Source organism: Poeciliopsis prolifica, unplaced genomic scaffold (genome assembly GCF_027474105.1).
Source record: "Poeciliopsis prolifica strain line A6 unplaced genomic scaffold, Auburn_PproV2 SCAFFOLD002, whole genome shotgun sequence".
Taxonomy (NCBI): Eukaryota; Metazoa; Chordata; class Actinopteri; order Cyprinodontiformes; family Poeciliidae; genus Poeciliopsis; species Poeciliopsis prolifica.
The window spans coordinates 15,160,671-15,178,021 of NW_026562377.1; the positions used below are offsets into that span (position 1 = coordinate 15,160,671).

Sequence of the window (17,351 nt, forward strand, 5' to 3'; positions counted from 1 at the left end):
CAAAAAAAAAAAAGAGAAAGAAACTGGGAAAAGAAACCATCTTGACGCTACGTGACTGTGTGGATTTCAGCAAATGGTGGATCCAGTCCACGGAGCACAGGCCCCTCACTCGCAACATGCGCACACGAAGCTTCATCATCTCCTTATTCATAGCATGGTAGAAATAACTGCGGACTGCGGTGGCACTGGAGAGCTTTTCTCCTTTCTGTTTCTGTTTTAGCGTCGCCCTCTGGTGGCCAAATGCGGTATTACTCCCCCCAAAATCTGTTTTATGTCACATTTACAAAACCTATGTATTGATTAAAAAAATAATAACTTTCCACTTATTCTTTATTAATTACTCACCGAGGAGTTCAAATTTAGCTTTTCTTCTGAATCAAGGAAAGCGGCCTGGTGCACTTGGTGCATCTAATCGTCTCCTTCCCCTTTTAGTTCAGAATGCTATTTTTGTTTTATTCTCCATTAATTCGACTATATAGACTTTAGATTCAGTCAAAGTAGACAGTGGAATTGTATCCAGTCCAGACTTTGTCAAGCTAACCTTTCACTGGATTTAAAGGGGCAAAACTCATTTCTGCATTTTAGACTGGATGATTCTTCAACATATCAGAGATTACATCCCCTCCCCTGCTTGAAATAAATCATGGGAATTTTGGGTCTTTTCCACGATTCAAATTCTGTCGCTCAAACTAAAGCTAAAAGAGACGGTTCTTGCCCCTCCCAAGCAACTGTTAATTCAATACCATTCCTTTTGATGTGGAAAAACATACGATTTGCTATAGAGAGAAGGGTTGATGATTAAATTACGTCAGACAGGTATTGGAGGTAATATGTTTAATTGCTTATGGATTTTTTTATGTGACAGAACTATTCAAGTCAAAATAGGATTTTATGTTTCACAATTGTGTAGAATAGAAAATGGAACTCCTCAAGGAGGTGTGGTAAACCCAACATTATTTCTCAGTTATGATTGATGATGTTTTTCAAGATTTATCATTTAGTTTTGGCAAGTTGCTTTTTGCTGATGATGGAAAAGGGGAAGAAATGTAGAACATTTTATTTTACAACTTGAGAAAGCCATAGATAAAGTGGGTAAGAGGGGAATACAGTGGAGGTTTGAAATTTTCAATTATTTTTTTACAAATAAAAAAAATTGGGGTTGATAAAAAGTTGTATTTATATGGAAAAGAGTTAGAAAGGGTTGACTGTTTTTGTTTTTTGGTAGGAAACTAACTTGGGAAAATGACATAGAACATGTTATGGAGAAAAGTAAAAAGGTTCTTAACATTATGAGGTGTTTAGCAGGGTTGACATGGGTGCAAGTTTTGAATCACTTAAAAATGTTGATGTGTCACTGATTTGGTCTAGAATAGATTATGGAAGTGTGATGTGTGGTTCAGCGGATAAAACTAGGTTTAAGAAATTAGATGTTATAGCTAGAGCAATGAGAATTTGTTTATACTTGCAAAGTATGTGCTTTACAAGTAGAATCAGGAGAAAAGCCAGTACGTATCACAAGACAACAGATAATGGATAATTACTGGATACATTTAAAAAGACATAACAAAGATCAACCAGTTAAGAAAGTATTAGAAAATTGTTGGGAAAGAGGAAAGGAACAATTTATTAGTTTTGGGTGGGTTGAGGATGACAGAACAAAAACATTTAATGTATTTAACAAAGAATTTAGTCTAACCGTATCTTGGCCTTTGAGACCTACATGGACATGGAAATATATTAATATAGACAGATCACTATCAAATATTAAGAAAAGAAATATAACAGATATTTGCCAAGAATTTTATAATAAAATACAGAATAAACATAATGATTATTTGCAAATTTATACTGATGGTTCGAAAGACCCAAAAGATGAAGCAACTAGTATAGCAGCAGTGATTCCTAAATTAAAGATTAATATTTCAAAAAGAACGTCTAATTATCTCAGCATAAATGCAGTGGAATTGTGTGCTATATTATCAGCTTTAGAATGGGTGGATGACACTAATATAAATAAAATAATAGCTTGCAGTGATTCACTATTTGCATTGTTGAGTATTGAAAAAGAATGTACAAATAATCATTAAAATATATGAGATTATGGCTGTTCATCATAGCATATGTGAACAAAATAAAAATGTAATATGTTTTCAGACTTATGCTCATGTAGGTATTTTGAGAAATGAAAGAGCAGATAGGTTGGCTAAGGAGGGTATTAAAAAAGAAGATATTGATATGCCAGTATAATTATCTAAATCTGAAGGCAAAAGCATAGTTTGGAGAGAAAGCAAGAAGATATGGAAAATTAGGTGGGATAATTAAATAAATGGAAGGCATTTATATAGGATTCAAAATACAGTTGATGCATTAAGGATTAGGGGAATAAACAGGAGGGAGGAGATAATTATAAATGGAATAAGAACCACTCACAGTTTTTAAATGGAAATCTTTTTAAAATGAGGAAACATCTTACTGGTTTATGTAGTGGGTGTGATACTGTAGAAATGTTTTTATTAGTTGTAGAAAATACTTAAATCGAAGAAGATGATTAAAAACTGAATTAGGTTTTAATAGGGAATTGACATTTGAGAATGTGGTTGATCGGTTAAATCGTATTGAGGGGAAAAATAAGATTTTTCGATTTTTAAAAAAATACTGGGATCATTATGATAATTTGAGATGTAGCTAGTAGTATCCAATAGATGGCAGTAGTGCAACAATAATGGATGCAAGCTGCCGTTAAAATCTAAAGAAGAAGAAGTTTTACGACAGTTGAAATCACTTTACGCCAGCGGTAAAGCAATGGGCTAGCTGACAATAATGATTTGAGATAACCGGGCACTGTAACGTAACTTTACTGAACTTTGTCTGTTTTGAGGCTGTTAACTCCACGTTCACTTGAAAATCTACAAATAACTAACATCAGACTGACAGTCGCCTCTAAGTATCCATTTGTATCTGTACTCAGCGTCTGTCTGTGAGCCAGTGGAGAGGTATTGCTTTTAGCCAGTCATTGCTATGGCCTCCGACAGCGGCGAAAGCAACATGGATCGAGAAATGATCCTGGCCGACTTTCAGGTGGGTCCCCGTTTGTTTGTTTGTCCGTGGCATAGTTTACAGGTGGAAGCGTTTTGTCTTCCGTGTACTAAATGAAATGAAATGTCTTGCATCAGAAACAGCAAACCTGCTCGTCGGAAGCAGAAAGGATCTCCGAGTTAGCACGCAGAGCTAACTTACTGACAGCTCGGAAACGAACTCTGAACACACTTACGAACCAAAAACTCGGTGTTTACATTGCAGTCGACCGAAACTGTCGGGCCAGGAATGGGACAATACTGGTTTTCAGTACCAGTTTAGTTGAAAATGGAGCTGCTGCACCCAATAAAACTATTAACTTGTTTACATATCGTCCCTTGTTGTTTCTGCAGTGTAACACTTGACGCTAAACGTCGACACATTCAGGATTTCTGTTTCCAATCAACCCCAATCTGGATTCCTATTGTCTTCTTTTCAGTCAACTGGTTTCCCAAAAAAAAATATCAGCAAAATTTATAGCAATAGTATTCACTATTATTGCTTATCAGGAAGCAATAGGATTATTGCTTCCTGATAAAATAAAATAAATATGATGATTTTTTATATCATCATAAAAAATCGAAAGTAGAGCTCTATTCTAGGTTTTAATACATTAAGGAATTGGCCAAAAATTGTAAACTGTTCTCCCACGATCAGCAAGTCAGCTCCCTAAAAATCATATTTTCTATTTTTATTCATTTAAAAATGCATTTAAACTAAGGATCCCTACTATAATTTACAATAAATGCCTCAACTAACAGAAGATAATTTAATGCAATCTTTGAGTTTAATAAAATCAGACAGGCTTTGATGTGTAAAATTGGAACTCTTGTGGCTAATTTACATCCACTTTATCAGAGAGTATCTCTTCTCTATTTGGTGTTAAAGTCCTTATTAAGCAGTGTGGGGGGAAGGTGAAAGTCTGAATCAGCAGGGAGGACGTCAAAGAAAGCCATAAATCAGAACCTGCCTGAAGATTACTGTCTCCCAGTAATCTGTAGCTTTAGGATGAAGTCATAGTCTATTGGTTTGTGGACTTTGAAACACTGTTTACCCTAATCAACCCTTAATCTATAAACACACAAAAAATAAGACTTAAAATTTGGATAGCCAGTCCACAATACTGACTCCATTATTATAGGTTCTTCTCAATAAATCTCAATATTTTTGAAAAGTTAATTTATTTAAGTAACTCAGCTTATCAGTTAAACACTTTATATAGACAAACTATTCTGAGATTGATGTTTCCAGGGCTTTGTTTCTGTTATGACGACTTACCCCCTCCCTCCATTTTTATACACAAGATTAGAATATTACACTAGGTTAGTAAGAAAAAAAATGGTTTCATGAAAGTATGTTAAAATTACTAGAATCTTATGTCAAGATTATTAAAATGCCTACTGAGCAGATTTCATCATGTCATAAACAAAAGAGAGAAGAAAGTGGGAATTTTGTGAAACCTTAGACATCAAAAGCAAAAATATAAGAATGATAAAGTGCTTCTTCTTTTTTACAATGTAATGTAACAAAAGATCACTTAAAGTAACTACATTCAAAACCAGTATAACTAGATTATCTACCAATAAGCTAATGACATAAACCTCTTAAAAATACAAACATTTATATAGCAGTTTGACAACGCCCAATAGTTAGTGTGTTGGCACTAAAGTGAATATTCTCAAACTTCTGACATCATCTTCAGAGCAAAGGTTGTAATTACAAAACATCAAACATATGAACACAAGTGATCAATCACACCTGTGAAAAGCAATTATAGAAAATGTTACAATGGAAAGCATGTCACAATATTCAAAAAGACAATATTATGGGACTGGTCATGGAGTGGTTATTGGTTTTGAAGCCCACCGTCTTTACAGTTACAGTGTCACAGTTTCAAAAGATAAAATCAGTTAAGGCGCATAAGAGTGTAATTATCTAATTGTCAAAGTTGGCGCTAATTTGTTTTTTTTAGATTCTGCACTATTTCAGGTTAAAGTTAAAAAGTTGTGTTTGAACAATTTGCTTTCAAAAAGATGGAAACATTTACATTTTAAACTTATGAGTCAGTGTTTGTTTCTTTCACCCACAACATTCTTTAAATGTTGCATAGGAAATGTTTGACATCAACAACAGTCAGTGCTTAACATGTTCCTTCAGCTTTTCTGGATCTGGATCCTTTCTTCACTCATACATCATACATTTCAAAACATCTCTAAGTTGGTTTAAAGTGGATAATTGTTTCATGTGAAAATGACTTCAGTATTACAATGTAATATTTTGCATCAACACACTTCTAATGAGCTGCAAAACCAGATCACAGAGCTGAAACAGGTTTTATTGCTGGCAACCTGATAGCTATGTGTGATTGAATCTGAGAAGGGCTTTGCAGTCAAAAGGGTCATTGCAGAAAATGAAACCTGCTGTTGAAGTTACAAACAAAGGAAGTTATGAAAAGGTCCTGCTGCAATCAGTGCGCCTTATCCTAATGTGGTAAGGTTTTTACCGTTACTTCTGTAAGTATAGGTGTTTTATTCCGAGTTAAAAAAATCCAAAATAAATGCTTGATTCAAGGAAAAAAAGTCAGCAACTGAAAACTGATTCTTTCAAATTCCCAAGTCTGACAGGATCACCAAAGGCTAGATTGGACAGATGTTGTGAACTGTTTTTAAATAAACACATCCTCTGCGGTAAAAAAGAAAGCGCTACATTGCAGGGGACCTTAATTTTTCACGTTTCATGCATCAGCAGCTGAATTTATTACAACTTGAGTTTTCTGTTTCTCTGTCCTCTCACAGGCTTGCACTGGAATCGACAACATCGCGGAGGCAATCACTCTGTTAGAGCTTAATAACTGGGATTTAGTGGTAAGTTCGTTAGCTTCTGGCTCTGGGCTTTACTCTTGGACATTTAGTCTTCAGTTCATCTAGAGTGCACGTTTCCGGAGAGGTTTTATCATCGAGGGATGCACAGGTTGCAACATTCCCCTGTTTGGGGAATGCTTCTTGCAAGCAACCTTCATCTCAGCAGGAAGGTTGTTGTGAGACAAAAGTGTTAAGTCCTGCATTGTGTGAAGGAGAGACTGTAGTGGCCAGAAAGATCAGGTCCAGTCGGGGTTAGATTAATTCATGATGAGCCCTGTGCAGTAACGTCCCGTTTGGAAAGGGTCAGACTATAATTAGATGCATGCTGGCAGCAGAGCAGACAGTGGGGACTGGACTTTCTGCTGCTGTGGATCTGATGACTTGCAGTTCCTCTGCAGTGGGTGTTGGTTCTTGTAAAACAAAAAAAACAAGCCTGTGGTCTTGGTGAGGGTGTGGAGTACAGTTGGGAAAACTGGATATGTTCTCACTTTCCTCCATTTAAGAGACCAGGGAACAATAAATGTAGCAAATCACTGAATTATTTTGTTTTTAATCTTTTAGATTTTTAGTTGAACCAATGTCAGCTTCAAGGTTATTGAATGACAGTGTCATTGTCCAAAGTCCTCAGCTACACTCCAAGTCTATATCATCATTTAGAACAGTGAATGCCTCACTTTCTGAAACTAGAACAGCTGCTGCCACATGATAAAGTCTTGTCTGCTTATCTCTTTTGACATAAAAGTTTACATGTCACTGTGAACTTTTACTCTTTAAGACTGAAACTAAAATAAATGTGGCTACTTGTCTTAGGATGCAACATGACCTCTCCTGTTTTGCAGCACTGTGACAACTTCATGTGACATTTTAGTTCTCCTAATATTAAGTCTGTGTCATTCTTATTATACACACAGCTACTGCTCTAAGTGTCCCAATAGGTGAGGATCATAGCACTCAGGTATCAAACAATAAAGCTTAAATAAAGCTTAAGGATAATACATTTGGTTTATTCTAGTCTGTATCTTATAGTTTTTTTTTCTTCATCAATTTACTTTAAAGATAACAGGTTAAAAAACTTATTTTACTTCTAAAGTAGGAAATATTTTTAGAAAACTGTGTCAGAGCTTGGGATATCTCAGGAGGAACCCTGTTTATTTCGGGACTGTGTGTATGATTAATTACTGCTGTTGCACAGAGAAGTTAATAGGCCTACCACAAGATCACGACTAGCTTTTCAGGAGATTTAAGCAGGCAGTGTTGGTCTCTCTCTTGCCCAGCTGCACCCAGGAGAAGGAGGTTTTCTGATTTGAAGGGTCCTTTTTTAGAATACCGATTTTTGTCTTCCAAAAACACACTGTGGAGTTATACCAAAATCTCCAGCCTTGTTTACACAAGGGAGACCTTGAGCTCTAAAGCAAATACTCACCTAGTTGGGTTTGTTAAAACCTTAAAATTATTACAAATAATCTTCTCTTGCTCACTATTTGAAAACTGCATCACTAAACATGTGCTTGTGCAGTTTTATGCGAAAGGGGCTTTAAGTTGGCCTGAAGAAAACAGGTCAAAACAAATATCAGAGATGGAATTTTGAGGCGAATATCTGCAAGTCTAAACAATCGGTGCATGGATTTAACAGACCTGTTACATCCAAACAAGTGCAGTGCATTTGTTTATCTAAATAGCTTAAAGAAAAATAAACTAATTTGTAAAAAAAAAAAAAAGGCATGTCGGCACCAAATAAAGACAGCAGCATTCTCCCACTTCCCTCAGTAGCAGCTCCTCCTTTCCAGTGTTTGACTTGTCTCACCTTTTCTCACTGATACATTGTGATGCAATAGAGCAGATAGGGGAAAAACACCTGCATCAGCTGTAGATTTAAAAAGTTCATCCCAACCTAATAAAAGAAACAAAAGATGCTAACAGGGTTTCTTTGTAGTTTAGAGAAGTCTGAAATTTTATGTCACTATTTTTAAGGTCTGGTTAAATATGGAGGGAAAAGAGTATAAATTTTTTTGTGTTTTCAGACTTTTCTTCCTTGTTCTTCCTTCCCTAATTTTCATCCTTTGTTTTTTCTACCTTCTTCCATTTTGGTCTCCTTCTTTCCTTGAGTCCTTCTTTCCTTCCTTTTGGCATCCTTTGTGACTTTACTGATTTTTTTCTAATTTTTGTCCTCCCATTTTGTTTCCTTATTCTTTCTTCATTTCTGTCTTACCTACCTTGTGTTCTTCATTCTCTTCTTCCTTATTTCATTTGTTTTTCACTTCCTGCTTGTCCTCTTTGTGTCCTTCATTTAAAGCTTTCTTGGGCCCTATCTGTCTACATTCCTTCCTTCTTGTGTTCTTCCCTTTCCTTTCTCTCATGTCCTCCCTTATTTCCTTCTTGTTCTTCTCTTTATTTTATGACATGGACTCCCTTTTCTCTTTTCTTTCCTAAAAAACAGACATTGGATTCTGAATGTTTTACATTTTACATAAAAAACTTCACCCGTGTTGAACAACACAACAATGAGAATGGTTATCTCGGCATTGATCAAAAACCTCATTCTTTTTAATTTAGACATTTTCTTTGCTTCACCTGATGCTTTAAAGCAACACAGCTTGCTGCGGACGTCGCATAACATGTCCCTGTTGTCTTGTGTACAACAGTGATAATTGGATTGAATCAATTGAAACAAAAGTTCACCTGCAAAGCTGACAGAGGTTATATTTGTCTTTTCAGTTCCTTTTGTCCAGGCCAGCCTCTCTGAATATTTCAGCTCACACATTTTGACATATTTGACATTTCTGAAAACATTGAGCCAGTGATGTCACAGTGTCCTCTTTAATATGACGACACACCGTCTCTCATTTTTGTGAAATAAGCTAATTTAACGTAATTAATCTGTAATCTATTGTTTTAGATTACGCAGATTGAATGCTGAGTGTTACACTTGGTGATTTGGACATTACATAAACACATTGATGTAATTGTATTTTGTTGTAAACTGTAGTTTTGCTTTTGTTACAGGCAGCCATCAACGGAGTGATACCACAGGAGAATGGGATCTTACAAAGGTAACGACTGCTGACTGTGTTAGAGGAATTCCTAAGAGTCATTGGTAGAAACTAAAATGACTCACTTCAGCAAGGTAATAAGGGAAATGTATAATTTTTAAGAGATATTAATTAAAAGACACGAAGGGCTTGAGGCCATGAGAATACTGCAGCTCTCTGTCGAGGACAAAGATTGCTTTGAATGGAGGCCGGTTGGCAGTGTGACTGGTGGGCGACACATTTACTAAATGGCTGGCTTTGTTATGAGAAGACTGCCGCTGACCAGTAAACAGTGATGATGTCAGCAGGCGCCAGTCGGGAGGTACACCAGCACTAAAATCATTTCCCTTTCTGCTTGTCACCTCTTTTCCAGGCATTAGCAGAATTAGAAAAACGCCCCTGTTAGTACGAGCACTGAAATAGATTTTTTTTCCCTGCATAGATGCAGAAGGTTTGGCTTGCTTTGGGATGATGACATTTTGAAATGTGAACCTGTATTGCTTACAGATATTTCCATTTCCTTAAGTTTTATTGTGCCAAGTAAGGGTAAAGGCACAGTCTGGATACTCCTCTTTTTTTCTGTGCATCTGTAAAGATTTGTTCATAGAGTAAGTGAATCGTCTGATTCAGTAAGTGTGATCTTACTGACCTAGGAGCAAATTTGTGCATTAACTCAAAAATAATGAACTAATCTGCAGAGTTAAAACATGTAATGCAGCTCATGACAATGAAAAGAAAAGTGTAGGTTGATAAATAAGTGTGTAATAAGTATGTAAGTCTCTTGGTAGCTGTGCTATCATGTGGTTCTTTATTGGTGGGTCTGGGAGTGCTCCGGGTATACCTCCAGGGAGAAACATTATCACTGAACTAAATAAAATGGAGCCTTTATGTAAAAATCTGTATCGACCTTCTTGGAATACAATTCTGACACCGTGAACCATTGATCATCTGAGAGAGCGGCACCGACAAATAAAGGTATATTATAAAAGAAAAAAACGTGAGAAAAAGAGATGTTTTGCCTTTTTATCACCTCTTCATGCTGTTTCTGAACCGAGACCCTTTTTATTTATCATATAAATTTGACACTATAAATTACAATATCAATAAACTGTGATCTCTGTGCAGTGACTTTCCCAGCGAGGGGAGCCAGGCCACCATGTATGGACCCCCCAGCCACTCAGAAGCAGCCGACGCAGCAGCAAGAAGTGCCGGTCCACCCCCTTCCTCGTCATCTTCCTCCTCCTCCCCTCCATCATCCTCCGCATCAGCATTTTGTCCCATCAGCCCTTCTACCCGACACATTGTAGAGCGCCAACCTCGCATGATAAACTTCAGGGTGGAGTACAGGCAAAGATCAGTGGAGCTTGTCGTCGAGGAGAGCTGCACAGTTGGTGAGCACCAGAAGCATAACCTCACACTCTGAGCGAAAAGATTGTGTTTGATAAAGATATATCAACTATATAATTAAAGCAAGTTCAATAATTTGCATGATTTATCATTTTCCTATTTTCTTTCTCTTTCTACCAAAAACTGGATGACAAAAGTCTTCAGTCTTTTGTCTTGTCTTTGGTCTCAACCTGCCCGGTTGTGCAACCAGATATTTTGGATATTTAAAATGTCTTCCACTTCCAATGTTAACAAATGTTCTTTATCATTTAAAGTTTGATATTTGAAAAGGTGTACTTGTATTGCTATGCTGTTACCATTATTTATACTAGAAACTGACTTCAAAACAACATTCATGGTTATTGCAATAATTTCTGGGACAATTTATCAAGTCAAATAGTGATTTTTTTTTTTGTAGAGGTATTAGTTTTGACTTCAAGATTGTCCTCATTTTTACATCCCTGACCATCCCTTTAATTATAATTAAATCCATAGGAGAAATTAAAGGAATCCTCCAGACAGAACTCGGCATTCCAGCGTCCAAAATGCATCTGAAGGGATGGAAGAGTGGAGACGTGTTGGATACTGTGAGTTCGTAATTTGGTTTTTAAAATTTGTTTTACTAGGAATTAAAACAACTAATGGTGGAAAGAATTAACTAAAAATGTAGCTGAAATTATTCAAATCTCCACCTCCTGTTTGTCTTTTTCATGCATAGATTGGATTTCAGCGTTTTTTTTTGTAACATTCAAGTTTTTATCAACGTTAATGAAAACAGAGTGAGGGAGAAAGAAGGTGCAATTAGTCTGCTTCAGTTAAGAGAAGCATTTTTGTCCATTTGTGTATAATCAGACGGTGTTGAGAAGTTTACACCTTCCCAAGAACAACAGCCTGTATGTCCTGACTCCAGACATCGCCCCCACTGCCAGCACCAGCAAAAACAGGTAACGTTCATTACAATTGCTCAACATCTCTGCTTTTTCAGACTCTTTCATTAGAAGTCATATTCATTCCTCAATCCTGCCTCACAAGCAAAATATTGATTATTATACATGCAGTACCTGCTAGTGAACACCAGGTGACAATATTTGTCCACATATAGAGCAGAATGCAGCCAACAAATATCCTTGTCATTGATTTAGCAGGATACGTTTGACCCGGCGTTGCACATTCATTTTCTCTCTCCCCCTGTGACATTTTGAAAGGAGCATCAGCTGCCACTGTCCTTTTTATGTAAATAATCATTTCATCCCCTCCTTATGTGCTAGTATTTTCTTTCAGCAGAACATTGTTTCTTTTGTTTAGCTTTATATCTTGTGCTTCAGACATTTTGTGCAATATCCGTATAAATCACTAGGTTTTGCAGTTTATTTATTTATTTATTTTTTAAAGCTGTCAGGTAAATTCAATTGTAGAAATGTATCTTTATTTTAGCCTCTCATTGTAAATTGATCAAGATGTATTTGAACTGACAGTGAACAAATAAAAGGGGACTCGAAGATTACGCAAACCTCACTGACTGGAGGATCATTTTGCTTTTTTATATGACAGTTTTTGGGTTTTTTGCAATTATTAAATAGTTTATGGCAATTTTTTATGCATTGAAATTCTTGTGCTGTTAGTCACAGTTTATGGATCAGTAGACCTATTTGGTGAAATAAAAAAATTAGTTCCCAAGGACATAATCAGAACAATAATAATGCACTTTTATATCACTTCTATATGATGATTGTAATTCTGCATATTAATATATAGTTGTTTTAAAAGTAGGTTAAATCACTATATTCACTCGGCTCTTCTTTTCTTTCATCCTTTGTTTAATAATAAAGTCATTGTCCTGAGTTAATACTTGGATAGGCTGTCATCTGAAGCCGTCCTCTTTTTAGCACAATATGTACAGTTGTAAGACTGTGTTCATAGTTTAACAGTGAATTAAAAAAATGCTCCTTAGTTCTCACCCAAACAAGCATCTTCATGTCAGCAGAACCCTTGTGTAAGTCATTTGGCAGTTTGCCTCCTTGCCTGCTAGTTAGCCTAAGTGGTAGTTATATTGTGTTGGCAGCTAATGGCCCTCATCTCCCCGGTTTTCCCTCCCCTGCTCTCTCCTCATCTTCTCACTCCCCCTTTGACTGCTGCGTCTTTTTAGCAGCGCCGTTGCCATTCCTCCAAGTGTTATCGATATCATTTTGGGTGACAGGAGCTCATTATTTTGCAGCAGCTATTTTAGCTGTGGACAGTTGGGGCTGAAAGGCCCCGGGTGCGCTCCCATTGCATATGTACATACGTTTGTGTATGTATGTGTGTGTGTCTGATGACCCTGCTGTCAAACAGGGAGAGGATGGGTGACAGATCACAGAAAATGAGGGGAGCGGCCCCCCTGGTGGGAGACCAAACAAGCTGTTAGCTTGGAATAAAAATAAACTGTTCTCACACCATATATCCACAGTGCGCTGGCAATTAGTTTGCAGTGTCTGCAAATTTATTGCAGTAAATACAGGCAGTCAGTAGAGCTTTCCAGGTAAACTGGGGTACATTATTAGCATGACACCAATTCGACGCACTAATGTGTTAGAATAAACATTATTTTGAGTTTGCTAATGGTTTATCCCAGTTACTATTACAGCCATGATTAGTAAGCTCAGTTGAGTGCTAGATGTGGGGCAAGATAGCAGTCAAAGTATCATGTTATTTATACAAAAATGATCTAATTCAACTTTCCATTTTCAAGTGCTTATTGTTCAGAATGCTGTACCGTTTGTTGTTCTGCTCTTGATACAGTGATGCTAGGAGTCTACCAGGCTGGGTTAGCTGGTTAATTAGTGAGGCTATCTGCTCAGGTAGCCAGCCTGAAGTATGTTTGACTACTGCTAAGGAACTCCTGAACTGAGTTTTTCATATCTGGTAGTGTTTCTGTGTTTCTTTTAAGTGTTGGAAAGTAGCTATAGGAGCTGGCTTTCATCCAACTGACTGGCAGTGTGCAGAAACCGGTGTGGGAGGGGCAGCTCCGTGTTATTCTGTGGTCTCAGTACTTTCTTTGGTTTCTCATTAAACTGACTTTACTGTGTGGGAATGTTATGATGGAAAACTTTTACTGGTTTTTAACGTTTTACCTGAAATCCAGTAACTGACTTATTCACTTGTCTCTTAATGTTTTCTTAAACAATACCATTAATGACACCTTTTTTTTTTTTTTTTTTTATAAAAGGCTTCATGGAGTTCACTCGGCTAAGTAAAAAGCATGCTCTTTAAAGCTCAAGTTGTAGTAACTGGTTTCTAAAACATCAAAACACCATTGCATAATTTGTATCGATGTCAGCAAATAGTTTTCACTAATGACAAGCAATAAGACTGACAGCAACTCTTATTGTTAATGTTTTTTCAATATATCTGTATCCCTTTGATATATTATATTAGACCATTTTTTAATGTATTGTGTGATACTTTGGCTATTTTAAATAAGCTTTTGACAAAAACCTAAAAAAGTGGGCAGTAAATGAGGATGTGTTGGCCTCTTGTGAAAAAGTAAAATTGGGGCAACTGAGTTTAAAAAAAAATCTATGCAGTACCCCTGTAACAAGGTGGCCTTTTGTGGCTGGATTTTACAGTGAGGATGAAAAGTTGAGGCAGAGTCAGGTGGAACAGCATCAATAATCATTTCACAGGTGAAACTGCAACCTTAAAAAGTCCCAGCTGTGACAGATCAAACCACCTTTAATTCACAGGGAGATCTCAATTCACCAATCTCCACCTATTTAAATAAAATGCCTTTCACTAAATACAAACATTTCCATTTACTTTTTATAAATATTTTATGTTTTATCATTACTTCATAATGAAAAGCCACTAAACCCATAAACAACCCATTGGCCCCCTACTTTTCAATGGCCTCCCCCGGAACCTATAAATCCAAATGTATATAATGGTGTCTGTACCCCTGGGGCAGGACACAGAAAAGACAGGTGAGTCACTTCATATTAGCACTCCACACTTAACAGATTATGCACAAACATTTGCTCAGTTTTACCCACCAGTAGCTCATTGCTCTGAATAACATTTATCCTCCTTTGGAGTGAGGCAACCACCTCACTCCTCAATGAGGAGCAGCTGTGCAGAGCCCAGAACAAAAGGCTATATGCCAATCACGAAAAATACTCAATAAATAGTTAAAACGTCTTGTGTGCAAATTGTTATTTATGTGCAAATCTATGCTTAAAGTGCAGTGCTAAATAAAGAGCTTGTTCGGAAAGTGTAAAAAGTGCTTTTAAAGTGGTATACAGTGACTTAAGTAAAAACAGTCCCAAAAATGAAGATCTCTCCATTATAATTCCTCAAATCACTTGTGGAATTATTTTAGGAAAAGTTGACTTTATTGTATATCAAACATAATGCTTGTTATCGCAACATATTTATCATTGTACAAGATTTATTTTACTCAATGTATAAATACAAGGCTTTTCATGAAATAATTAGATGATGTAAAAACTCAGTTCCAGTATAAATTGCTCAGTTACTGTTAATCATATCAAGTGAGCAGGCTCACGTTTTTGGAAGTAAGACGGTAACTTCCCAAACAGAGTTGTACACCTGCATTAGTTACATCAAGAAAATTACTCAAATTTAGTTTCATGGGTTTGATTTGCTTTAAGTTGTTGCTGAGAGACAATGAAAATGTCCCATGAACTGTGTCTCCAGCGATCACTTTGTAGTGCCTGGTTCTCACCACACACACCTAAACCGCATGGAGAGGTTATTCGGAGCTGCACTGTCATTACGGTCGCGCTGAGCAAACTTTCCTTGTTCGTCTTGTTTGATTAGAAATAAATCTAGAGGCTTTGGGAGATTTTCCTCTGAGCACCAATCCTCCTCAGGTAGTTATTTAGTTAGCGATGTGATGTGCAGTTAGCAGTGCAGTGTGAAAGCCCGGGGTCTGAGGACGGCCATGTCAATGACTCTCTGTGAATACAAGAGAGTGTTGAGGAGGAGCTAATCTCCTGCATTAATGATGAAGGTCTGATGAATATTTCAATGGAGCCTGTTTCCTTTCTTGTTTATTCTTCGCTCCAGCTCCCAGCAGGCTTGTTTGCCAATGAAAGGTTATTTTAATTTGAACTCTCAAAAGACGTTTAAAATCGCAGAAGGACTCATTAGGTTTTATGTGTTTTTTGTTTCTTTTTTAAAATTTGTCCTAGCTTCTTGTTCACTCAGCTCTGTGAGAGCGATCCAGCTGCAGAAACATAAAGCTGTAGAGGGAGAGCGCTTATGAAGCTTGATGGAAAGGATTCAACAATTAGCGTCTCATGTCACTTTCGGACAAAATGGCAGACCAAAACAGAGCAGAGCCTGAGTGGTTTCACATTTTTCTGCTTTGTTGTGGATGTAAAATGTGGCGGAGGTAAGAAGACATCATGTGTACTTCTTGATGCCCTCCGTGAAGGTATGACAAGTTGGTGTGTTTTTAAGCAATCTGAGAAGTAAAAGCACATGTTTCAGCATATTTATGAAAATTTAAGAGAGGTCATGTATAGTACGATCTCTGAGTGCATTGTGTGTGCTAGTGTTTTTCAGGCACATGTCACATTGTGTGCACGCATGTGCATCTCTGTGTCTGGCAATACTTCTTTAATAAGGTCTGGAGTCTGCTCTGTGCCAGTGGGAGCAGCAGCTGAGACGGCGGGCTTACCTCAGAATGAAACCAATCTGTTTAGCCTACTCTTCTCCCCTGCACAATGCTGCCTTTTTGCTGTCCATAAAGTTAAATGACATTTCCCTCCCTCACCCTGATGCCCACATCAAGAGCCTCCAGAGATGTTGCAGGCTGACCTAGATGTCACCGACTATGTGTGTTGAGTGAGAAAAAGACCTCTATTGGCAGAGGCAAACACAAAGACATCCGTATTTCAACCCTGGACTTCTTCGGGGGCCTACTTCGGCGCGTCGATGGGAGAAAACTACAGATGCATTGAAGCAATTTATCTGTATCAGGTTTATGATTTTTGTAGAATGTTAACCCGCTGATACTGACTGTAGATCATTCTAATTCATTGATTTAAGAGGACATAAGAAGAGTATTCAAAATATTGTATCGTTTCTGTCGTGAGGGCTGTCAGTTGCATTGGTGAAAAGGAGATATCACAGTGAGAGAGAACAGTCACTGTAAAACAAGACTACTAATTTAAAATATAAAAGGATTAGAGTTGAATTTTAAACTATCTTTGAGATTTATATTTGAGAGCATCTCTAGTAAAACTATCCTGGTGTATTCACTGGCTTAGATCATTTGGAGCATTATCTTAACACTCACATTTCCAAAGGTCTGCTAGCATTTCCAAATCTTGCATTTTTATTGACAGACTGAGGTTAAAATGTTTGAGAAAAAAAAGGTGACGTAAAACGTTCTGTCGTCCTGTTATCTGCTGAGTTTTGCTCTCCATTGCAGCCTGAAAAAAAATCACAAAACTGTCTTGACATGTCATAAGAAATGCTTTTTAATCTAACTTTATTTTTTAGAGACCTCTCTAATACTTAAAATAGCAAACTGTTGAATAATTTTCTCTCAGAACAACTTCTGAACTCCTTTGGGTCGAAGTTGTTGAGAGTCAAGTCAGTGAGATCTGACATTTAAGAATGCTGCGTTTTTACATGCTTAAACTCACTGATAGAAAAAAACGTCAGACTTTTGAGTTTGTTGCCCAGCTGGACACCGGTCAGGGCTGATCAACATGGAAATCAGTCGACTGTGGTGAACATCTCAGCTCATCTCTACTTGAAGCATGCTTGTCTGGTTCATATATATATTTATTTATGCAGCAGACGTCTTTAAACAGATGGCAAATTACAAAAAAAAAAAGACTCATTATGTATGACAGATTTTTTTTCTATTTCCTGCAGAATGCATTTGATGTTTGAAGTGACTATATTTGTTGTATAGAACATTACAAAAAAAAAGTTAATCTTGAACAGAACTCTACCCACAAATGCACCAAATGTTTTGTCAGCCTGC

At 37.0% G+C, this 17,351-nt stretch overlaps 1 protein-coding gene across 1 annotated transcript in view; it reads left to right on the forward strand.

The window, feature by feature from the left end:
• Positions 1–2,795: 2,795 nt before the first annotated feature.
• The window catches only part of faf1 (Fas (TNFRSF6) associated factor 1), a 68,585-nt gene continuing 54,029 nt past the window's right edge, over positions 2,796–17,351 (forward strand). Inside the window, exons 1-6 of the mRNA XM_055058351.1 lie at positions 2,796–3,078; positions 5,871–5,939; positions 8,940–8,986; positions 10,091–10,356; positions 10,847–10,938; positions 11,204–11,295. Coding sequence (XP_054914326.1) covers positions 3,019–3,078; positions 5,871–5,939; positions 8,940–8,986; positions 10,091–10,356; positions 10,847–10,938; positions 11,204–11,295 — 626 coding nt within the window. The 5' untranslated portion in view covers positions 2,796–3,018. The remainder of the gene's footprint in view (positions 3,079–5,870; positions 5,940–8,939; positions 8,987–10,090; positions 10,357–10,846; positions 10,939–11,203; positions 11,296–17,351) is intronic.